Genomic DNA, 24,645 nt, shown 5'->3' with positions numbered 1-24,645 from the left:
CACCTACCACATTCTGCCTTGCCCAGGTATAGGCTGTTTAATTAGCCAATCGGGTATTAGGACCTAGGCAGGTTTACACAGAGGGCCAGTAGTTAGCATCAGGCCAACCTCCAACAGATTCCCCAGGAAAGGGACCACCTAAGAGGGAAAGCCAGCATCATGCTTGTCCAGCTACCGGCAGATGCTCATCAGGGGAGCCACAGCCCTGTGGAGAATCCTAGGTGCCTATACCATATACTCACTGTAGAGTTCTCACACCAGAGACTCAGTCCTAAAGGCCCCTTCTTCCTGAACCCTCAGCTCACACAGTAGCTACCTGTCCAGCACGGAGAAACTGTATATCCCTGAGGGTGGGATTTTTGAGTATAAGGTACGCAGGGGACCAGTGGAAGTCCATATGGGAAGGACAGTGACTGTAGTCAAATGACAGAGAGTCCATTGACCTATGAGCCCCAGAGATACCACGCCAGTGGTTTGCTTTAGGACAGCAGCCTGGCCATAGATACAGATTTTGGTTTGCGGAGATCACATGCTCACTATCACACAGGGACTGCCATAGAGCCTGGGCATAGAGATGGTGTGAGATGTTGGGACATGTATATAAGACATAAATGTGAAACCTGAACTCAGGCTATGAAAATACAGCACCACAGGAGTCTGCCACGGAGGGCCTGGCCTTGGCTGGCTGGACATCATTCAAGGTCTCTTGGCTATAGCAGCTTCCCACACCATCAATCCAGAGTGGGTAGTGCTAGCAGAATAGAGCATCTAGATTTGAGACTGGGCTATCCTGGCCATTTTTTCTGTCTTGGTCAGACCATACTGAATAGCACTCCATATCGGATTCAGCATTTCACAAAGGAGTCTGAGAAACTGGCACACATCCAGAGAAGAGGGGGAAGGAAGCATGCACGTCCTGTGAAGCTTTGCTGGAAAACTGGGGGTGTGGAGACTGGATAAAGGCACAGGGGCCTGGACAGATGGTTCATAGCTTGGTTGCCTCACTGGGGCCTGCAATGACAGACAAGAGCCAACTTGTAGCCTTGGGACTGAGAGCAAGCAGGATGACAGGAGGCAGATACAGGGATGCCTTGCTACTGGTGGCATCTGTGGTCAGCCCTCTGTGTCTGAGTGTTCTGCATCTGTATAGTCAAGAAACCCTGGATGAAAAGTGTTAAAACATGCACCAACTACGTACCTTCCCCTCCCCCCCTGCCCCACTTGATGCTTGTTCTTCTTTAAAATAAGCTTCTTGAGTTTTTTCCATTCATAATCCTTTTTTTTTCCTTTCTTTTTTTTTTTTTTTTGGCTGAGACATTTTTACACTACTCTGGTTGTATAATTTTATAAAATAGGTATACAAATCAAACAGTTACAGACAATAAATCACACCTTCATTACAAAACAATTCATCATATGCATCATCTTACCATTTATTAAAGAGGAAAGCAAATCTGTATACAAATGAGATAAGTGTGTTTCTAACTTAATCCAATCCCAAGGTATACGAATTTGATACCCACCTGTTGCCCTAGGGTCATTTCAGTGGCTGTGACAAAAATACCCTGACTAAAAATCAACTCAAGGGAGGTTAGGGTATATCTCAGTGGTCGAATGCATGAGGCCCAGAGTTCAGTTCCCACGATATAAAAACAAAACACAACTCGGAGGGGAAAGGGTCTGTTTCAGCTCACAAGTCCAGGTTACAGCCTTTCGTAGCAGAAAAGCCAAGGCAGCAGGAACTTAAATTCCTTAGCCCCATCACATCCGCAGTCAAGAGCAGAGAGAAAATGAATGCATAATGTATGGGTATGTTTAGTAACCTGGCTGGCTTTCTCTATCCCTGTCAGTTCAGGACCCAAACCTAGGGAATGGCACCTCCCACAGTGGGCTAGGTTTTCTCATGTAATCAACTCATGTAATCAAGATGGTCCCCTGCAGACACATCTACAGGCCAGCCTGACCTGGACAATCCCTCATAGAGACTCTCACCCCAAGTGATTCTAGATTTGTGTCCAGCTGACAGAACTAACAGCCACCGCATCTGCTATGGCAGAAAAAAATATTAAGAGATGTTATTTTCCATCATTAAACCATTACATTTCCAAGAGAGCCCACAACTTTGAATGTGCAGTTAAAAAAAAAAATCAACATACAATATTTGGAAATCTGGAGTAATGTGGTTTGGGCAGAGTTGTGTAATATGATGGCCTGTGTAGTGAGTGCAAAGTGTGTGTGTGTGCGTGTTGTATGTTGAGGATCAAGGCTGCAGTTGATGGCTGAGATGCAGCACAGGCGGGTGTTGACAGAAACCCCTTGGGTTCGTTTTGTGTTTGATCTTGAGTAAACTTTTGCCACCTTCTTCCTGGCCCACACATCCTGTCATGCAGCTCCAGATGAAGTATGGACCCACAGTTTAAGAGCCCTTCCTCTAAGTGCTAGCAGCATTGAAATGACACTCGAATTTTATTAGATGTAGATGCACCATGTTAGGAGTGGGTCAGGGATGGGTTAAAAGCAAACCTTGCGTCCTTGCATACGAAGGACGTGAGCTTCCACAGAATCTGGCATTGAGTGGGGGTATGGAAGCCAATCTCCCAACGGTTCCGAGGTTGTGAGAATTTAATAATGGGAGCCTTCTCTCTGAAACAGGAAGTGGCTTCCTCCCGGAAGGCCTCAGGCTACACCTTGACCTCTGTGCATTCTCAGCAGCCCAGAAAGTACTGCCCTCCCATCTGAAGCTCCTGACCATCCACTGTGGCCAGACTGCATCAAGGCTACTTGGCGACTGAAGCTAACTGGACTATGTTTGGATCAAATGCGCACGAATCAAAAATAGGTGTGGCCTTTGTCCTGCTCACATTGTTCGGGCTCCTCTTGTCCATCTGGGCTGCCTCTGGAGCAGTGGTGGGCACCAGGGCAGACAGCAGCCCGGGCCCCAGAAAACTTTATTGCTTCCTGGGAAGTCTGTATTGGTGATCTTTTTCTAGAATGCCCAGGCTGTGTCAGCATTTCTTGACACCAGACAGGGACATCAATTAGGCCCTCAGGCATGGAAGTCCACCCCTTATCCCTTCCAAACTCAGCCAGGTCCACTTTCTATGATTCTAGGGAAAACCTTGGCCAAGGTCAAGGATCTGAGGGTGTGGCCCCCATTTGCTTTCCCCCTTCTAGGAGAGCACAGGCCAAGTGTTGGAGCAGGTGGCTCTATTGTGCTGAGGGTGACAGAAAATAGCTTCAACAGAAGCTTTAGCTTTTCATTGTTGGGAAAAAGCAAAGGACACTTATTCTAAGTACGACCATTTCATTTCAGACTCCATTTAATCCTAGGGAGAAACTAAACTCAAGGTCCCAGGCCCCAAGGGAGCTGGGGACTTCCCAACAGCTGAACGGCTTCTGTTGTAAGGAGACAGTTGTCTGAGTCGAGACTTCTCAGGGACAACTTGTAAGGAGACAATTGTCTGAGTCCAGCCTTTTCAAGGACAACTTCTCCATCTTGCTGGCATGATCCCAGGCCTAGGAACCTACTCCTATCCTGACTGATGGAAATCCCATTGCTCAACCCCTTATGTCAAAATACGATTGGTCGGTGCTGCGGCCCACCCCGCACCCTCTTGCCTTATAGTTTAATCCTTTAAATATGCCTGCCATACAGCATCCCTTCGGGGTTTTGGGGTCGTAGCTCATTTCCCGTGTCTGTCCTGTGGCCCTGTTGGATCAAGCATCGGCTTGATTACAATAAATTTTTGTCACCTGCATTGACCTGGTGTTTGAGTTATGTTGCATTCAAGTGGATCCCACAACAACACCTGAGGGGATTAAATCCGGAAAAGGCCCACTTGTATCTGATAGAGGGCTTCAGTAGATGTGGGGTTCAAGAACATGGCTGCGTAAGACACTGGAAACACCCCTGTGGCTTATTTGGGGATGGAGTGGTGTTGATGGAGGCCTAGGTGCGCCCCCCCCCGTATGAACCCCTCAGTGCTGCCTCAATATAGAGGTCACCTCACACTAGAGCTGTTGGGAGGGACCCGCAGCAGTCTTCTCTTCCCTTTTTGTCCCCTGGGGCTTCCACCTGGAAGATATAGGCATAACAAAGGCAGATGAAAAGAGCCCTTTGGCTTCTTCCCCACCCCTTTGCTCTCCTCAAGCTACCTCTGGAGGTTTCCTGAACAAGGACCCTCTGGTTTGCAGGGCTCGCCCACTGGCTCGCCTAGGGTTGGGCTGGCGCAGGCCCTGTGAGGTCCTTGTACTGGGCTTGCCCCGGTGGTGGGGTCTCAGGAGCTATGAGGCCTAGCAGAAGGCTACCAATCCATAGCATCCCCCAGCCGCTCTTCAACAGGAGCAAAACAAGAGCACGCGCACCTGTCGGCGCCCCGCCCCCTCCGCGCGGGCCAATCGGGGGCCGGGGCGGAGCCGGGGCGCAGTCGGAACCGAGAGGAGCGCCGCGGTGAAGCCGGAGCTAGCGCAGCCTCGTTCCTGCGAACTAGTCCCCGCCGCCGCCGCTGCTGCCTCCGCCGCCCCCGGGGCATGGCCTGTCTGATGGCCGCTTTCTCGGTCGGCACCGCCATGGTGAGTCGCATGTCCTTTGCACTCGGGGCCGGCTTTTATCTTCTAGGGAAACTGGAAACACAGAGCCCGGCACCCTGGTCCTCACACCCCCACCTAGGAGCGCGTCCTCCCGACGCTGACCCGGGGCATCCTGGAGAGGTGCCCGGCCCTGCTCGCCTCCGCCCCGGCCACCTGGAGCCTCGGGATGCTCCTGCGCTGGCTTAGGGCTCTGGGAAGCTGAAGGGACGGACACGGGGCAGCGAGCAGCCCCACAAGTGGACAGATGGATGGCCTTGACTTGTCCGTCTCCTGAGTGAGGGGCTCGGGATGTGGGAGCGCACGGGGCAGGGTGGGGGACTGCAGGCCCAGCCGGAGGGAAGGGAGGGTCGGGTCTCCCTGGGGAGCTCTGCGGGGCAGGCAGGCGGCGGAGACTTCTTGCGCCACCCTCCGGAGCGCTGGGCACAGTGGTGGGGGGGACGACGAAAAGAGAACCTGCGCCCCACGAAACGGAGCCTGCTCTCCTGCGATCCCCAGGGACAGCTGCTCTTGGAGGAGGCAGCGGAGTCCCAGGGGAGACAGAGGAGGACGAGCCCAGAACCTTCCCAGGGTGAGGACAGCATGTGGGCATTTATCCCCCTGCCCCCCTCCCAGGTACCAATCTTTGGGTAAAACCTGGTTGCTGCCGAATTAATTGCTAGACAAGCGCTGTGCCCAGAGGTGGGCCACCGTCTCCTCTTGCACGGTCACTCAGTGCTCCAGGAAAAAAAAAAGGGGGGGGGGACTACAACAAAACCACAGCCCCCCACCCGTCTGATCTTACCCTTGGCCCTACCGGCCCCGCCTAACACGCGGATGTTGCTAGTTCATATCCTCTCGGGCTGTGGAGTGCAAACAGCATGCCCTCCGTATTCCCACCCCGACCGTCCCTTTCTCTCCTAGCTGTGTTACTAGCCTGCCTGCTCCTTCCCATACGCTGGGAGCCCACATCGCACAGTCCCTCCCCTTTATCTCATTTTTAGCATCCTGTAGTTGAAGTCAGCAAGGCTCAGCAGGATTTGACCGACAGTTACCTCTTGCCTTGAGCTGTAGAGGAAAAAAAAAAAAAAAAGCACTCGGCTTTGTGCGCATGCTCTTCTCTGACAACTGCATCCTTGATTCCAAACAGGTTACTGTAGAACTCGCTTTGAGCCCAGCCCGGCCGACTCATTACGTAATGATTTCGTTGTAAACCGATAGAATGGAGCGAAGACGCTCTGGAGTGGTGGTTGGCAGGGGGAGGGGTGAGCTGGGCGGGAAGACCCCCAAGCTGCTTTCTATCCGTGGTGTGTGCTCACTGTCTGACGTTTCAGTCAAAGATAACAGGAATCGCTTCTCCTCAAGGTACTAGCTTTTGTGGGAGTTGATTGCTTGGGTAACACTGAAAAATTGGCCCTTGGGCACTGCTCTATCGACGTGAGGATTATGCTGGGAACGGAAAATGAAGATAATTGATGATCTTTGCAAATAGAGGAAGTTTGGTGGGTTCTTACAACACGTGCCGCCATTTAGAACTCGCTTGGATAAATGAACCAAAATGCTGTAGGACACAGGTTTTTACACATTATAGTTTGACACAGCCAATGCTGTGAGGTTACTGATATCATAGTGGCCGAGCTTTATTTTTATTATTTTTTAAATTCTCTAGGAACCCTATTGATATATTCGAAAAGAATTTTCTTCTAGAAACCTGGCACTTTTGTTTTAATTTTTAAATGTCTGTCTGTCTGTGGTTATCATACCACCCAGGGTCCACAGATCTTGCCTGATCTTGGAAGCCCAGCAAGATCAGCCTGGTTGGGACCTGCTTGGGAAGTGACCGCAGCTAGGAATTCCAGGTGCTACAGGCACAAAACAAAGACGAGGTTAATTTTTTTTTTAATGTTCTTGGTTGTGACAAGACCTCAAGATTTGCTTTTTGGTCTCTCCTACCACGGGGTCGTGCTGGTGCCGTCTGAGTGAGCCACAAGTCTGGGGGAGAACCCCGGAGGGTGGCCAGAGCATCCAGGAGTCTTCCCCAGAGATGGGGTAGCTCTTAGCCAGAGCTTGGCAGCATTGTGAGTGGTCACTCAAGTGCAACCTACCTTTTACACTTAGCTCGGGGTGTGACATTTGGACACTTTTCCTGTGGGGAATTGCTGGGGGTTGGCATGCCCGGGTATCCAGAAAAGGTTCTGGTGTCTGAAGGCATCCCAGTGAAGGGGTCTCCCGGCAGCCTGGGTGACGCTTGCCGGCTGTGTGTGACCTTGCCACAGCCCCCCACTGCTCTGGTGTCTCCAGATGCCCACCTCTCACACAGAACTCACTCCACACACTCTGCCACTGTGCCAGGGAAGCATTCTCTCAAACGGCCCCCAGCCAGGGTCCCAAGAGGGTCCCCCACTGCACAAAGCCCCCAGGAATGATGAACTTCCTGCCTTCACCATCTGTCCTACCAGCAAAAAAAAAAAAAAAAAACACATTCCGTGAAGAAAGGGCACAGTGTCCAGACAGGAAGGTAGGGAAGCAGACCGGCGGGGGGGGGGGGGGGGGGGGGGGGGGGGGCAGGAGGGAATGGGTGTTTGTTTTATTTTTAATGAGCTCAGGAGGCTGAGGCAGAGCTCCCTGTAACCTACATTGCCAGCTAGAAGCTCTCATTGGAGGATGTGTTTCCAGAGAGCTGGTCTATTTTGGAGTGACAGGCCACTGCCTCATCACATAGGTCTCCATGATTTTATTAATTGGGTGAGGCCACTGGACACCAGTGGAGGAAGGGTGGGGCCCGCTCTCCGTGCGGAGGGTGGGATGGGGCAGGGCGGCTTCGTGGGTTCCTGTATACAGTGAACTAAGCAATGGTCAAATGGCTGAGTGGGAGGGGAGGCCAGCTCAGGCCTGAAAGCCTCAGGGAGCTGGGCCCCTCCTGGCCACCTCCTGACTGAGGGGTTCTGAGCCAGATGGGCGACCTTGCTGCTTTCCTGTGCTCTTTCAGACTGGAGTTGGGAGCCTCCCTCCCAGTGCTGTGCAAATGCTGGGAGCACAGACTGCAGGCTGGAGTAAAGGAAGGAGACTGTATCTTAGTCACTGTTGTTTACAGACTTGCCTAGCATGGACGCACACGTGGCCTTGTTCTTGAACACTTCACATCTTAAGTGGCTGACTCTAGCTTCTCTCTCCCTCCCTTCATCCCTCCCTCCCTCTGCAGTTTTAATCACCCAGGGGCTGATTAAGCTCTCCCATCCCCAGTTCTGTAGGTGACTGATGTAGTCTCTTCAGAGACTGGAGCTCCAGGCTTGGGTTCCCTTTCTGGGTCCCCAGTAATCTCCAAAAATCTCATTCTAAAGTTTGCCTCTTTAGCCCCATCAATGCCAAGTACCCTGCTTCAAGTCCTCCTCTCCAACTCTGCACCCTACCCCATATTCTGGTTGATTCTGCTGTGGATCTAGGTCTCCGTTTTCCACACCCATTGTTCACAGAGGCCCTCTGCAGGGCATATGGTCCACAAAGCTCTGCCCCTGCCTCAGTTTACTAATCTCAGACTGGACAGTTTCTGCAGGCAGACTTTGTTGGGAGGGTCTAGTCTGAATCAAATAATCCCTGCCCCCAGCCTTTGCCTAATCCTGTTGTGACAGCTGCTTTCTTCCCTGGGCTCAGTCTTGAACCTGAGCTCTCTGAGGTCGGAGTCCAAGTCTGTGTCTAGCAAGCTGCCTGGCTTTATCTAGTGTCCCATCTGTTAAGGGAATGAACCTGAAGGTGTGCCTAAATAGGTTTGGAGGAAGGTCAGGGTGCAGGCCTGATTCATGTCTGATATCTGCCCTACCAGTGGGTGGATGGGGTGATGGCTGTGAAGCCCCTTACTCTTGTGAGTTTCGAAAGGGAAGGAGGCTAAACCTTCTTGGCTTCCCTGGGGTTGGATTCTTACAGTGGCATCCTGAAGAGAGGAAGGGATTACCCTCAGCTGTTGGAACCTGAGGGGTAGATGGTTCATGGGGCCATGATGGAGAAGGGCTGCCCACCTCTCCCGGGGTTGGAGCCAAGCTTGGGGTACTTCCAAGCTTACATGGCAAGCAAGGAGGGGTAGGAGGAACCTGTCCTCAGCATGCAAACACTCTACCCTGCCTCTAAAGCCAGCACCTGGCACTTTTCAGGCCCCTTCATGGCCCTTGTGGTTATAAACATGCCACGGCAGTTATAGCCAGAAAGGACAATGGGTAAGGTTGAGGGAAGGCCCCTTTGCCTGATGGGTCCATTATGAGTTGCATGGGTACATTCCTCCAAAGCCACTGAGCTATGACAAGTGCTCACCTGTTCAAGAAGCCTATTGGTGAAGGCACCTGATGAGTGGACACCAAGGCTTCCTATGAGTGCTCTCCTTTGGGTCCTCTGGGTCTCAAAGTCTTGAGCACAGGCCTCATCCTGGGCACATATGAACCTGCTTTCCTTGGCACTGGAAAGATCATCATGCTTCATGCCTGCTGCCCCTAGCCGGGTTTCAAGGATTGCCTCTGCACCTTTATTTTCATTTACTCAGTAGGAGTGTCAGAGAGAGTTAGGAGGTGCTCATGAGGGTGGTGGGTGTGAGTTTGTGGTTCACACATCTTCTCCCTAAGTGCAAAGGTCCATTTCCCATCACTAAGAGACTCTGAATTCCTGAGCCTACCTCTTCCGTGCCCTATTTGTGTAACGTATCCAGCCCCCCAAGCTTACCACTAGGCTCTGAACCCCCAAATGCCATGATGGCACTAATACCAGCTCTTCCATGATTCAGTTGCATGCTTTCAGTGGGTGGGTGGGTAGGAGATCTTGCCAGGCTTATAAAGATTTTTGTTGGTGGGCTGGAGATGGGGTTTTGTGTAGCCAAGGCTGGCCTCAGCCTCAACTTTGTAGCTGAAGATGACTTTGAACTTCCAGCTATCCTCCATCCACTTCCCAAGTGCTAGGGTCACCGCAAAGCGCTTCCACAGCGCTCAGGAGCAAAGCCAGGGTTTGGGCATGCTAGGCAAGCATCCTACCACCAGAGTCACCGACCCAGCCCTTCAGGAGACTTCCTGTGGGCAATCCAGTATAGTTTTCATTTCATCTTTTTAAGAAAAATAATAATAAATAATAAGCAATATTAGAGAACCAGTTAATACGCACACAGGAGAGCGAACACCACGCGTGTCCTCTCTAGAGCAGAAGACGACAGCAGTGCCTCGCCAGACCAGCGGCCTTGCTGACCAGAAGTGGTGAGGGGTGGGCCCTCTCCCATGCATTATCAGCAGCCTGGCTGAGCCTGCAGAAGGCCCACGCTTTTGGACACTTTCCCTAGTCTGCAGGAGACAGCTAGAAACACTTTAGTACAATTTGTCCCCTCAGGGCCCTGCTGCGTTTGGAGGTTCCTGAAGCTTATTGATCAAGCCGGGGTTGCCAAGCCATTAGAAAAGCAAACCCCTTGCTTTGCATAAATACTCCTGGGTCTTGGCCCACCCTCTCCAGAGTCCTCGGTTCCCTGAGAAAGGCTTAAAAGCCTGAGCTGTGTCTGACTTAGTGCTGGAGGCTTTCCTGTAGCCCCACCTATGTTAGCTCCAGGGTGCCTTTGTAATACAGGAAGCACTTCCCTGTATCTTAATGGCTCAAGGTTAGACCTCACTCTCACTCAAACGCGCCCCCCCCCCCCCCCCGCCCAATTGTGATACCCTGCACAGATTCCTCAAGTTGTCCTTGGTACCTAGGTTTCCTTGCCTGTGTAATGGAGGAAATAACGCAGATTGCCGCAACCTTCCAATAGAGTAGAGTTACAAGGGATCTAGAAAATGTGACAGTAAAGTGTGGTCCGCCCCCACAGGCTATCCCAGACAGGTCAGGAGGAGGCACAGGAAACACATGACCAGAGCTCATTTTAAATAGGCCGGTTTGTTCATCATTCTTTGGAGCCTCGTGTTCCTTCCCTGAGGTTTTTCTGAGCAGACTGGAAAGAGGTGACTTTCCATGCTAGCCCATCTCTTCTTTATAGGGGGAAGCAAATCACTTATTAAAGTTTTATGATTAGATTTTGTAATTCTAAAGGAAGGCAGCAGATGCGTTTGGCATCTTATCTTAGGTGCCTTTTTCACTAGAAGCAAAAGGGATAGTTAGCTGGGACAGTTCCGGCAGGTTGCCTCTCTCTCCTCCCGGGGAGGGTGGGGGGGTGCAAAGGTATACTCAGAGTTTAAAAAGTATCTCTACGGATAATTGATGACCCTGAACCCAGCTGGCAAGGCTCTTTATGTTCTTTCCCTCCAGGGAGCACATAACACATCGTATTGTCTCTCTGCTCTGCTTTCTAGAATGCCAGCAGCTACTCTGCAACAATGACGGAGCCCAAGTCCGTGTGCGTGTCGGTGGACGAGGCCGTGTCCAGCAACGTGGATGATGTTGAGACAGACCTGCTAAACGGGCACCTGAAGAAGGTGGACAACAACTTCACAGACGCCCAGCGCTTCTCCTCCCTGCCTCGCAGGGCAGCCGTGAACATCGAATTCAAGGACCTTTCCTACTCCGTCCCCGAAGGACCCTGGTGGAGGAAGAAAGGTACGGGATGGAGCCACCTCCTCAGTGGTTGGGTTTCGGGGAGTCATGAAGGAAGCCGCAGGTTGTTCGGGGAAAGTCTTGGTCTGCTGTTTGGAAGGTTGAGATGTCTTCTCTTCCAACACAGCCTTGCCCTCGCTAATTTTATTTTGCCGATCCACAACTGACTCCTCTCCTGTGAAATACGCAAGTCGGATTAGACAATCTCAGAGTTCACGGTGGCTCTCAATTTAGGGGGTGTTGGTACAGGTTGAGTATCCCCCGTTGAAAATGCTTGGGACCAGAAATGCTTCTGACTGCATATATGTTTTGAATTTGGGGAGTATGTACATACCTATAAGGAGGTACCTTGGGGACAGGACTCATGACAGAGAATTTTATACGTTTTTCTTGTGCATCTATATTCTGACTGTGACTCGTCACATGGAAAGTTCCATTGGTAGCGCTCAGAAAAAATGAGAATTTTAAGTGTCTTGGATTTCCAGTATCGAGGACTGGATAAAGAATTTCGCCGAGCTCACCCTCAGCATCAGAGTTTTCTTGGTATTAGCATGAGGGTCCTCCCTAGTGGTCACTCATTTTACGCCCACCTTTTAAGGTGGAATAGTTTTCCAGCCATCCAGAGAAAGTGTGTGTTGGCTCCCAAGTATCAGCTGCCCAAGAGCACTCCAGGGTCTGGCATGGCCTTTTCTGGGAACCAACTGTTTTTGAGGTCTTGGGAGAACTCTTCAGTGTGTGGCTCTGGTGACCTATAGAGGAAAACCAGCCGGTCATAAAATGAGCTGTGTCCGTTAAGATGGCAGGATGGGGCAGAGGACGCCCCTGGAGCACCAGATGATGAGGGGCCTTGCCTCATGCCCAAGGAGCTTGGGACTGACCGTCCCAGTCGCTCGGCATCCTTCCCTGGTTCTCAGCTTGCTGAGGTCAGAGTTCATACGCGGTACTTGTGTAGGGGTACTTGTTTCTCAGTTTAGTCTGCTGTCTGTAGAAGTGGGGTAGCTGGGGAACAGACCAGGCAGTCCCTGGTGTCTCCTGAGTCACCGCATGCACATTGGAAACCTGAAAGAAACTTGGGACATCCGAAATGAATCAGGCATCACCGAAAGACTGGTCTGTTTTTGTTTTTTGGGGGGTTCGCTACTCTTATCTTAAATATTACACAACCTTTCTTTCTTAAGAGGACTAAGTTAGACTCTTTTTTAAGTTTTTCGCCTTCTCTTTTCCTTGTTTTTCTGTCCCTTGAAGCTGAGCCCATGAGGTCGCTGGCAGGGGTAATCTGGTGTTGGTGGTAAACAAAATTTTGGAAACTTGAGAAGCCAGGACCTCTGAGCTCGGTGGTTGTTCGGCGATTGTGTCTGGGTTTGCACAGCCAGGAGCAGGCCCTGTCCCCTTTCAAAGGCTGATTGTAGGACACTGTTATCTGATACTCATTTCCAGATGCCAGCCTGCTTTGTTTAAGAAAGAAACTGCGCCAGGCTCAGCCATGGGCCCGTTCTGTGGAGCCCGCTAGAATTGCAGGGTAGGAGATACACAGATTTTATGGGAAAATGCACCAAATGGGGCTCGCTGGTTAGTATAGAGAAACCGTGGCAGGCCTGTGAGGCACACAGTGCTCTCTGCATGGGTGTCGTGTGTGGTCTTGGAGGTGTCGAGATGAGGTTTTGAAAACCCATGCTGTAGGTGAAGACGGCTTGCCGTGTGGGGGTTTGGATGTTTGAAGCCTTGTGTGTTGGTTGCTAGCTCGTTTTGTCGCAACAAAAATTCCTGGCAGGAAGAACTTAAGGGGGGAAAGAGTTTGTTTTGGCACAGGGGTGCAGGGTACAGCCTGTCATGGCAGAAAAGTCACGACGGCAGGCAGCTGGGTAGTTACTTCCATACCCAGGAAGCAGAGAGAGAGATAAATGCCGGCGCTCAGCTAGCTTCCCCCCTGTATATTCGGTCCAGGACCCCAGCCCATGGAGATGCTGCCACCACATTTAAGGTTGGTCTTTCCACCTCAGGTAACCTAGTCTAGCCAATAGGTACTTCTCACAGAAGCGCCCAGATCCTGTTTCCATGACCATTTCAAATCCTATCAAGACGGCACTCAAGACGAACCATCAAACCATGGCAGCATCTTGAGTTGAAACCCAGCACATAATTGTGGGCCCAGGAGGGGCAGCCCTCCAGGTACTGTGTCTTCCGAGAGTAAACAGGGCCCGTTCACCATCCGGGTCAACCAGCAAGTGATGGTTCTTAACAAGGCTGAGACACAAATATCTGTTCTCAGCACCCTCACGGAGTTCAGCAAGGTGGCTGCTTGCCCTGTGGTAACCTCTGGGTTCAGGCATATGGACGGTCAGCTAGGTGGCTGCTTGCCCTATAGTAACCTCTGTGGGTTCAGGCATGGGAGGAGCCGAGCGTGAGCCCTGCGGGACTTGCCCATGAGTCAGAGGGACGACGGACATGCTCAGTCTGGGGCGTCCCTGTTGTTGGTTTCTCGGCTGGCTGGCGAGGCACGGCTTGCGGTCTGATCTTCCAGCTCTGCTTTTCCTCCTTTGCGGCAGCATCTGCGAGGTGCCCTCTGCCCTGTGTGCCTTGCCCCTCCCTGCTTGTTAGACCTACAATTCAGAATCTAAATGCTCTAAGCACTCTAAGGCAGAGAGTGGTTGCGGGGCGGGGCTTGTTCCTGCCTGACACCCCAGTGATGGTTGCCAACTCGGTGAAGCCCAACATGATGGCCAGGCCTTGCCCCGTTCTGAGCCATATGGGTCATCTTTATGCAGCCTGCAGGGAAACAGCTCTACAGGTCATATCCAGGAAAGTCTAGTCACTTGTCCCACCAGCTTTGAGCTGCCGACACCCCTGTAACTTCCCTCTCTTCACCAGCGTGCTCTTCGGTGCTACATCCTGGTGACCGTGAACCTAGGGGCTCAATTTCCTCAACACACAGGAAGCAAGCAATCAATAAAGTGTACATTTCGCCCGGGACCAGGCATCAGGCTGGCTGATATGCTATGCACGCCTCTCAGATTCCTTGCCTTTTCCCCACATGACCCCCTTCCTGCCTCTGCTCCTTAATGTCCCTAAATTCTGCTTCCTTTGTCCCCACCTCCCACCCCATGTGGGATCTTTAGCTCTTTTGCCCCTCCGATGGCTAGTGACCCTCAAGAGCTCCAGCAGCAACTGGAGCAGTGAGGTCATAGCCTGGATCCTCTTTCCCTTTCTCCCTCTCCGCCATAGTGATTTTTTGGAACTGCCTTCCTCTCTGTGTGGCTCCAAGGTGACCTTCAGCGCAGAAGCCACTTCTCATATGCTGCCACCTGATTAGTTTTGCTGTCTGTACATTGAGTTGATTGGTTGTTGGCTTTTAAGATTCACCCCAATGTGCTGCGCTGACTATAACTCCGGAGCTGGCTGCCACAGCACTGCCAGAGGGAAGCCTCTCGACTTGTAGGAGTGAGGGCTCTGGGGGCATCTAGCCTGTGGATGGGAAGGGCAGCAGGAGTCTGGGAGCACAGGCAATGTGCCCAAAGTCAAAGCTAGAGAGGGGACCCAGCTGTTCTCTTCCGTTATCCAGGTAGATGCGGGACCACTCTGTGGAACCCCACGGACAACGCTGCATTCCATTATTTCCCCCAGAATGTGGTGCTACCACACTGGGCCTTTTGAAGACAGCGACACTAGCAATACAGTATCATCTTAAAGGGAGCAGGCAGCGTGTGAGGATGTAAAATTCCTCCTGCAGGGAGGAAGGGGATTTGGGAAGGGACGATGGTACTCCTAGCTTTAGGAGAGGCCATTCTGTCTCTCTAACATAGAGAAGCCAAGCACTGACAGTTGTGTTTAACCAAATGTGTATTTTCAATTGTACTTAAGTTTTCATCTCATGATTAATGGTGTCTTTGGAGGAAAAACTAGATCATGTAATAGATTCCTGGTAGAGAACATAATTGTGAAAGGAACCAGTCTCGGGGGGGAAACAGTGTACCCTAAGGACATCTCACCGGCTTCTGATCTGGTAATTACCCTCCCTCAAGGAACCCGCTCACGTAGTGTGAGCTGATGGGACAAATGACTCGGAACAACCTCGCCTTTGGTGCCTGCCGTCACACTAGCTGTTGCGGCAGGGGACTGATGGAACAGTCCCTCCGCCCCAACACTCAGACTGGCGAGAGTCTGGAAGGCAGCCTGTGCTTCCTGTATGGTGGCATTGCCAAGAGTGCCCCTAAAGAGAATACACGTGGCAGGACTGAGAAGGTGAGGGTCGTGGGGTCTCACACCACCCGGCGCGTTTTCCTTTTTCGTTAGGGTGCGGTTGGCTAATGTCACAGAATGGCTGGGGAACTCTGTATACTGCCCCTCTGCCGCCACCACTCCCAAAACAAAACAAAACATCTGGGTGGTTCCCTGCATAGCTGGCTGCCTTAGTTAGCTTGGCTCATGAAGCTGCTTCAGGAGGGGTTCTGACCCCTTTACCCATGTCAAGGTCATGGCTGTAGCAAAGACCAATTTGAAACCACGTCTGTGGCATTTCAAACCAAGATCAGTTACCTATAAAGAACCTCATGAGTGGGGAGGGGGTTGGGGGAGGTTCATCCTGACCACCACAGTACAGATGGGGTTATTCGTGGTTGTCCTGGTTCCTGTCTCATGGTCCTGCTTGGAGGTAACCTTTGATACGGCTGTCTGAAGGGCTTTGCAATTCCATCCTCCTCCGGAGCAATGTGTCTGTCCTGTGTCCTTGCCAGTGAAGGAAGCTGATGGCAGGGAACGAGTCTCCCTGGCCAATGACAGGGCTGTTAGGAATTAAACACACCTGCAGAGTTCACCTAGTGGTGACGTTTAGGTTGGGAACAAATGTGATCAAGCCTGAGGCTTCAGCACATTTCCTTTACTGTCCTTTAGCCAGACCAGACCAGGCCTCCACATGTCACACTGCATGGACAGAGCAGAGAATACACCACAGCCTATGCTGAAACCCAGCCCTCCCAAGTTTCAGCCCTGCCAAACCAACCAAGAAGGGGTTAATCAGTCTGGGTGGCTCCAAGCCCGATTATATGTATTGGTTTGCTTCTCGGTTATAAAAGGCCTTTGAACGCCCTTCTCAAATGGAGGTTTGCTTTCTCTTAATTTCCATCACTGCTTCACAAGGCTTGTCATCACAGGCTGGCTAAAATGTGTGGAATGTGCCATTAATAAACCCCTTTCAGGAATTCTATTAGGAGACTTGGACTTCAACCAGATGCCCCAGATAGGGAATGGGAAGGGGAACCCAGCCCCGAAAAGAAAGGCTCAGGGGAGCCCCAGGGCGGTGATGGGGTTTTAAGGGCTCAGGTTTTAAGGAGGATTCACAGTCCTTTAGCGTGGAGGAATTCCATTGGGCTCCTGGTCTGTGCTTGTGCTGGGCTTTCTTTTGGGCCCAAACAGAACTTTTGCTTTTAACACACTGTTTATTTTATTTAGGGTCCCTTTCAGGCAGTGGATAGCCTCAGGCCATCTTGTTGTGTGTGGCTTAAGTGTTTTTGAAGTGTGTACCCCAACGGCCATCTGTTGCCTCGGTGAACTTGTAGGTCAGTTCTTGCTCTTCAGTATTTAGTGACTCCTGGGGGCAGATGGTAGAGGGTCCTGAGAGCAGCAACCTTGCTGATAAGGAACTTCATTGGCGGTCCAAAAATAGAATTTGAGGAACTGTTGACAGTGGACGACTCTCAAGATAGACTCCAAAGCGGTGAGGCCTTTTACTTGCTGGTTTTATAGTCTCGGCATCCAGGGCCTCGTGTCTCCCCTCTTCTGGAGGGCACACCTCTGCCCTTTGGCACCCCACCTCCCCCATACACACACACACACACACACACACACACACACGCACGCACGCACGCACGCGCGTGCGCGCGAGCATCTGGCCATCTTCACCTGAGGTGTGGAGTCAGAGGTTGCATTTCCAAATCATTGTGTGGTCAGGGCCGACACCTCTGGACATGGGTGAGGTACTGATGACATTGGCTCTGGGCTCTTATTTTCCTGGGCACCGTGTCTGGCGGTGTCTTTATCGGGGCGTGTGACCTCATTGTCACTTTCCCCAGACTGTCCCTATTCTTGAGCCATCTGGCCTCCACAGGATGGCTTTGCAGGCCTGTGCACTGTGGCCTGATGGTGTTAGTTGTCACTATTTAATTTCCCAAGGACGTTCTTGCCGTGCTTGCCCTGCATCCCGGGTACCTGCCTGCTCGTGTTTAGCGCCTCAGCGCGGGCTGGCATCCAGAAACCTCCGCCTTTCTGAGAAGAAAGGCCTTTTTAAACTGGAGCCCACTCTCCTGGTTCAAGAAATAACCACAGCTGACAGCTCGCTGAACGTAAAACCGATTCTTTTGTTTGTAAACTGGCAGGAAAATAGTGTCTAGTAACTGCACACCTGCTCCCTTTGAGCTCAGTTCTAGCATCAACAGATTCGCTTATTTAAGGAAAAGAGGTAACCACGTGGGCCAGATTAAATATAGTTCAGACTACACTACACCGTCAAGGTGATGGTCACAAGGCACGTTCTTCATGAGACAAATGCCGATAAAATCCCCACCGTGTAGAGGAAAGGGCACCTTCAAATCATGTATGTCTAATGCTGGAATTCGGCTCCTGGGCAAAAGGGTGTGAAAGGGCTTTCCAGAGTCAAGGGTGGTTGACCTGTCTGCTGGTTCCATCCCGCATGACCCCAAGCCAATAGTTTCACCGTCCACTGATCCAGCTGTGCTGTGTGTCCTTAGCCACCTCTATGTAGCGGGTAAATGGCATTTGGTGTCAAAAGTAAGATACATCAAAAGGCCCATCGAGGCCAAGCCAAGACCTGAATTTAGAATCTAGATTTTGGCTCCCATAGGAGCCGTGGACCTGCCCTGGTCTGAACCCCCACCCCATGTGTGGGAGCACCCTTTCTCCCCGCAAGTCAGCTTGTGTGATCACTTCAGTCACTAGGAACTGAGACTCCAGGACAGCATGGGTGTGCCTACACAAGGCTCATCTTAGAAAATGCTCGTGAGCTAAACTCAATGTTTGGGTAAGACTCCCGAGTTGTCCCGGGTCCCGCTCCTGCAACTCTGTGGAACAGGTCATCTTGGTCTTGAGATGGCCTCACAAATAAGGGACTGGCCGGAGACTAAAGTGCATCAGGGTGGGCAGCCTTGATAGCAGACGTGGGGGCATGAGGCTGCTGAAGAAACGAGGTCTCCATTTTGCTTTGCACTCACACAGCACAGTGGTACTTGAGGGTAGCAGGGCAGAGCCAGAGCCAGAAGGTTGGATCTCTGTTCCTGGTAAGGGGAGAGCTCAGGGGAGGGAAAGCTTGAGTCACTTCTGTCATGTGGCAACTGGTGGCTCTTCACCGCAGTTGCCTGGGCCATCCCGGCATGGATTGTGGGAGGTCTCAGTCTTTTACGCCTCCTCGCCCACTTTTGAGGGAGTTGCGCTTATTTTCAATTAAAAATAGCTGCTGTTTACTGTTTTCTTTCCCACATTGTCTCATTACCCCAGAGCTTAACTCCCTGCCTCAGAATGTTTCAGGAGGCCCAGACTCACAGAAGATGACCCATGTCGGGTTGTGTTCTTGCTCAGGAGATAAACACTGCAGGTGTCCACTTGAAGACCTTTTGCCTCCTCTAAATGGAGGTCCTGGGGGCAAAAATCTTTCAGGCTTGCTTGGGCAGGAGACACCTTTGGCCCCTGTCCAGAGTCCAGAACCCCACCATTGCCTGCTGGGCACATTGGACCTCTGCTCACTCTCTAAGATGGGGCTATACGTGTTTACCCAGAGAGAGAGAGAGAAAACGAACACGTGAATATGAACATTATGAATATGAATGAGAGAATAGTTCATTCCAGCCAACTGTCATCTACATGGCGCAGAATTGGAGGCACTGGCCAAGCGACAGCCCCATCGCGGGTTTTTATTGCTTAGAACACCCCTCCTCTCCTTCTGGGATTCCGCGCACATCCTACAGGCGGCCAGGATACGCTGGTTCCATGACTCCCAGGTAACCCTCAGGCTCGGTGGAGGCTGCCGGTAGGATTTTCAAGCTCTCAAGAAACTGAATTCTCAATGACTGGGAAGGAGGCACAGCAGGGAGCTGCCTTCTCTGGAGTACAGGTGCGGGCGGGGCAGGTGAATGGCGCTGCGCAGGCGCAGTGTGTGCCTGCCTGACGCCGCCGCCTGCACTGGGGTTACTGTCGGTCAATGCTCGCTAGTAACCTCCAGCCGGCGGCAGCGGGGGAGCTGCGCGATTGGCTGCTCGTGCCGGGCGCTGTTGCTAAGAGAAAGATATTGCTGCTCTAGGGGGCTCAAGTGGTCCTGATGCTCCACCTTCCTGCAAAGTGCAAAGCCCCTGATCACATACTCCACCCCAGGTCGAAAAGGCACCCAGAACTGAGAGCTCTTCCAACAGGAAGACACGGAAGCAGGACGTGTTACTGGATGAATCTGTCGATACCCAGGGTTGTTTCCTGTTTCAGCTTCACTGGGGGACATGTGGCCGGGTGGGGATAGCACAGCAGATATTGGAATGCTGCAGCCCTCTCTTTGTGCCGACTGTGACTCTGAAGTTTTGATCAGACCGTGGGGGGTGGGAGGGGACGGGAAGCTGCTTCCAAAATGTTGTTTAAAGTCTAAGGCTTATAGCTCCGGGTCAACACCGTCTTCCAAGAGACACTGCTGGTCTCGGAAATGGTCTTATTTGCTTAAAGTTCAGAACAAGGGAAGGGAAGCTCTCCATGACCAGCTCTGGAAAAGGACCAGGGCGGGTTCCCAAACCTTGGAATTTCCCTTTGAGGCCCGTGTGTGTGTGTGTGTGTGTGTGTGTGTGTGTGTGTGTGTGTGTGTGTGTGTGTGTGTGTGTCTACTAAGCCAACTGGAATCCAGAGGGCTTCCCTGCCCTAACTGAGTCACTTCCATCCTGGGCATGGCAGAGAATGAACAATAGCTGAACCAGGAGTAGCATCTGTGGCTGTGGCTGTGTGCTCACAGATGTCAGGAAAGCACGATTTCTCCCATTTGGGTAACTGGAAGGCCCAGGACAGGGTGGAACAGGAGGTACCATGTCATGCCGGCCCTGGAGACCAGGGCCTTCTTGAGACGCTGCCCTGATAGTTCCTTTGGGCTTAATTTAGCCACCTTTGTGAAGCGCTGAGCACAGTCATACATACGATCCGATCAACCTCTAGGGCTCCTTCCCTAATGCAAGGAGGCCCCTCGGGACGGGTGACTTCCCCGGCTCGTGTTTTCACGGCCTGCTTCCCTACCTCGTGTTGTGGTCGTTGTGTTAACATTTTGCCAGAGAGACAGACCACAGCTCCAAAGTGTAAATTCTCTGAGTTGACAGCGGACTGAAGCAAGCTGGAGATTGGTGGTGGAGATTACCGGTGACACAGTGAACCCCTTCTGTTTCCGGTGGCCGGGGGGGGGGGGGGCTGGCTGTCAGGGAGGTGGGCGGAAACCTCTCCCCAAAAGAAGGAAGTGTGCGTTTGTGATAGCTGAACTTCAGGAGTTGGATTTTTGTAGCATCTGTCTGCTGAAGACACGGACACATGCGTTGTTAACGTCCCTGGATGCCCAGCAAACCCATCTGGAAGTGTCCTTAGCTCTGTCTTGTGAGGGTAGAGGTGCTGGTGCGTAGAGCCTTGAACTACACAGGACTCTGAGCTCTGTTCCCTGAGTAGACCCAGGGAGCTCCCTGGAGAACTTGAGCCCTTCCCTACAGCCACCAGACTTTTAAAAGTGGTCCCCAAGACACTGGAATTTCCCCAGGAATCTCAGGCTGGGAGAAAGAAAAGCCAAAGAGGAACTTGTCTCTCTCCCCTCCACCCCCAGAACTAGCTTTCCCACAGACCACCTGACAGGAGAGCCCAGAGCCCAGGCAATGATGGGTCCATGGTGGGTGGGCAGACATTTTGACCCAGACTGCTCTTCCCTCTACTTAAACCTGAGCCTCAAATCAGTGCCCTAAAGGTGGACTGGGGGGGGGGTGTCGTTTACTGTACCTCTTTATTTGTTTTCCCAATGTGACTCCATTACGTTTTCCCCCCAGTGTTTACTATTATTTTGTCTCTTTAATCAGCACATTGGGGGCAGGTGGCTGAGCATTTTTCAGGACCACCTCGGATGGGTCCCTGGCCTCAACAACTCCTGTCGTGTTCCTCCCAGAGATTCGCTGCCACTTTCCTAAGACTTACTTACACTTGTGTCCTCCTGGTGACAAATACCAGAACTGAATCAACCTTCACCTCAGAGCCGTTGATAAACGTGTCTTACCTAGGACCCGGCACTGCCCTGTACAGGGCAGGTCACAGCTGTGTCACACCTGAGAGGCCCTCTGAGAACTTTCAGGTCATTCGAATGATGAGTTTTTGCATCTTGGAGACTATTTATATTTGGCTGGGTGGAAATTTCCACCATTGAAACGGAGCTGGGTAGGCAACAGTACACTTCAGGACCTGCCTCCCAAGAGAGGTTAATGTAGGTCATCCTGGGAGGATGTGAGACTGTCAGGGCCCGTGTATTTTTGTCTTGTGGCTGGATCTTCATGAGTGAACATGAGAAAGCTGTACCCACTGCTCTGACCGGCAGCCACAATGGGGGCAGCGCTGGAGCTGGCAGAGAAGCAGCCTCAACGCCCGAGGCCAGGTCGTGCGCATGTGTGAGTGTTGCTCTTGGGTTTGTGTTAATTTACAGTAAGTTCCATAATCTTACATAGTTACAGAAAATGTATTTCTCTTTTTCCAAAAGTAAAAAAAGGCTAAAATAAACTAAGCTACCCTCTGAGCTTAGTCTGAATTCCATTTCACTGTCTCTTTTCTTAATAAAATGATTCCAAGTCTTAACACCATTCCGGTCAAGGAAATGGCCAAAGTACGGACTCCAGTTCTTGTGAGCGTAGGCGTAAAACTCACACCTCGCCTCAGCAACAGAACACTGTGTGAGTCTTTAACCTCTCTGTAAAGTTGGGAGTCATAACAGCAATATTACTAGGTCAAAGAGCTTGCCACCCAGGAAATGTTTGTGTCACACAGGCAGAACTGAATAAACAGCATTGTGGGTGACATCAGAGACTAATGATAATAATGAACCAATAAAGTGGATTAAAAGCCCTTTCGTCATCCTGAAAGAAAGTGTGCTGTGATAACCAGGTTTTACAAGTCAGCAAGCATGGCTGTCGGCAGATCCCGGCTCAGCCTTTCCAGGGCTGTGTGTTCTCAAAGCCCTTCTGTGTCTATTCTGTGAGACTCGCTACTGCCTTGGGACAAAGAGATGTGTCCAAGGCCTGATCAGGGGCACAGGTCTGTGTGTGGTAGAGCCTTAAATAATCTGGGCTGCTCCCTCACAAGGCCTGGATAGATGTCTACTCTGATCCTACCTCCACATGTAATATGGACTTCAAGAGTGGCCTCCCTTGTTGGCACAGAACAGCCTCCAGCCTGGCCAGCCCCCCATGTAACTCCCACAGGCAGAGGTTCATGGCACTCAGATAAAGAACCTTGGCTAAATGGTATCTTCAGAGTCAAAGAACAGGACATGAGCTGTTCTAGAAGGCTCCTCTGGTGATTTGGATGTGTCTGATGATGTTCAGGCTTCTAGCACTGAAATCAGACCCCGAGAAGGGGTGTATGGTGATGGCACCTCATCAGCTCTGCACCAGGTCTTGGCAGTTGCTGGTACCCTCTCCTGGTGCTGAGAGCCCTGTGTGTGCTCATCATGGGCTGTGAGGGGAGCTAGGTTATGTAGGAGAGGCAGCGGAGAATGGTGGTGCAGCGTTGGCTCAGGCTAGGATGCCAGCCAGGCTGTAAGGCACCATTTTCATCCTATCAAAGAAGAGACCACAGCATGAAGTCCTGAGACCCCGCTAATGACAGGCAAAGCCTGGCATGGCTTGACTCCCAAGTTTCTCCTGTTGGACCCTGGAGGTCATATCTAACAGTCAGTGGCCACCAAGGGTCACGGCTACCCAGTGACCTTGAACGCTCATGTGCTTGCTGCCTACATACAGTGGCTCTCGGAGAGGAGGAAGCAGTGAACCCAGAGACAAGTTTGGCGAGCTTGGGATGTTTCAAGGGGTGGAGGGCCCCAGCAGGTCTCCCCAGGTGACACCTGCAAAGCCATGATTCGGGACAACAAACAACCAAGACCAGAACATTCCACACTTACTCACACTTGGCCAGAGTGACCTTCAGCTCCACCCACAGCACTGAGGGTGCAGGGGCCTAGGTAGAAGAGGGTATCAGGCTGTGGGCAGGCTCGGGAGGAATTTGGCTGGTGTGGGTGTCCGCAGCCATTAGCCCAGCACTCTTTAGGCCTACCTAGGAGTATATGGGTTTCTGAAAACCTTAAATTCATAGGTATGTGGTGAGAGCATTGCTCACGGATAGAGCAGCTGCCCCTTGGGGTGGGGATGGAGCACCAGGCTTACCTACCAGCTCCCATCACCCATGGATCAAGACATTGAGGTACAATAGATCCCTTCTGGCCCTTAGGACATCAGCGAGCTTGCCACAGGTGGAAGTGGGGCGGTGGTGGACCAGGGCATGTTCCGTGGGGAGGACAGACCCAGACGCCCGTGTATTCCCTAGGAAATTGGTGCCACAGCACCATGCTTGCTCCACGCACCTGCCTAAGAGAAGACGCCGAAGCACCTCTCAGGCGCCTGTGTCCAACCTTTTGGCATCGTCATCTGTAGAATTCGTGCTTGAGAGTTCCACAATCGAGTCATAAAACTTCCCCAAAAGTTTAGAATGCTCTAACTAAGCTTACAGTGTTGTGTTGGGCTGTCTGCAAAGCTATCCTGGGCTGCACGAGGCCGTGGACTGAGGCTAGGCCTGACTAGATAGAACTTGACCCTGGAATGAGATGCTGAAGCTAAGCAGCAAGGATGGTAATAGACGGGGAGTGTGACTTCTCCCTTTGGGGAGGATTCGTGGCTCCCGGGGGCTCATCCACTTGGCTTCACAGTCCCACACCCATAGCCCTTCAGAGTGGACAGGACGGGGGCAGTGACCCACAAAACTGTGCATGTCTTTGGTAGTGTGGTCTCGAGGGCTTGAAACACAGTTGACTCTGTGCTACTCCAGTGCTTCTGAGTTATGGAACACTTGGAGTGGGAATTCCCACCTCTCTGGAGTCAGTCACGGATCCCTGTAGGTGGGGAGCTGCGTCTGGAGAACTGCTTGTGCAGATCAGTGAGGAGTGCATGGCCGCTTGGGAGCTACACTCCTTCCTTAGAAAAGCAGGGCCAGGAAGTGCTTCTGTTCATCATTTCCCGAGAATCGGGGTGTTGGGGGGAATGACGATGGTGACGACAGGGTCTTGCTCACAGTGGTCCAGGCAGCCCCTGAATGTTAGCTGAATGTTAGCGGCTCATCCTGCCCTGGAAAGCACTGGGAGATAAGAGGGAATTGCAGAAGCTGCCCTCCAAGGGAGGGAGGGCCCGATGTTCTCTCCACTGTGAACCCAAGTCGCTGCTCAGCTCCTTTCCTTCCCCGGGGGTCTGGGCTGAGGAGATTTCCCCCAGGGCATCTTCT

The 24,645-nt window shown here is 51.8% G+C and overlaps 1 protein-coding gene across 1 annotated transcript in view; it reads left to right on the top strand.

Annotated features, from left to right (window-relative positions):
* The first annotated feature begins 4,452 nt into the window (after positions 1 to 4,452).
* Abcg1 (ATP binding cassette subfamily G member 1) overlaps positions 4,453 to 24,645 on the top strand; it is a 54,320-nt gene continuing 34,127 nt past the window's right edge. Inside the window, exons 1-2 of the mRNA XM_055607126.1 lie at positions 4,453 to 4,572; positions 10,872 to 11,115. Of these exons, the coding sequence (XP_055463101.1) occupies positions 4,531 to 4,572; positions 10,872 to 11,115 (286 nt within the window). The 5' untranslated portion in view covers positions 4,453 to 4,530. The remainder of the gene's footprint in view (positions 4,573 to 10,871; positions 11,116 to 24,645) is intronic.

This window comes from Psammomys obesus, unplaced genomic scaffold, assembly GCF_907164565.1.
Source record: "Psammomys obesus unplaced genomic scaffold, mPsaObe1.curated_primary_1811, whole genome shotgun sequence".
Taxonomy (NCBI): domain Eukaryota; kingdom Metazoa; phylum Chordata; class Mammalia; order Rodentia; family Muridae; genus Psammomys; species Psammomys obesus.
This window is presented reverse-complemented; position numbering and strand designations above follow the sequence as displayed.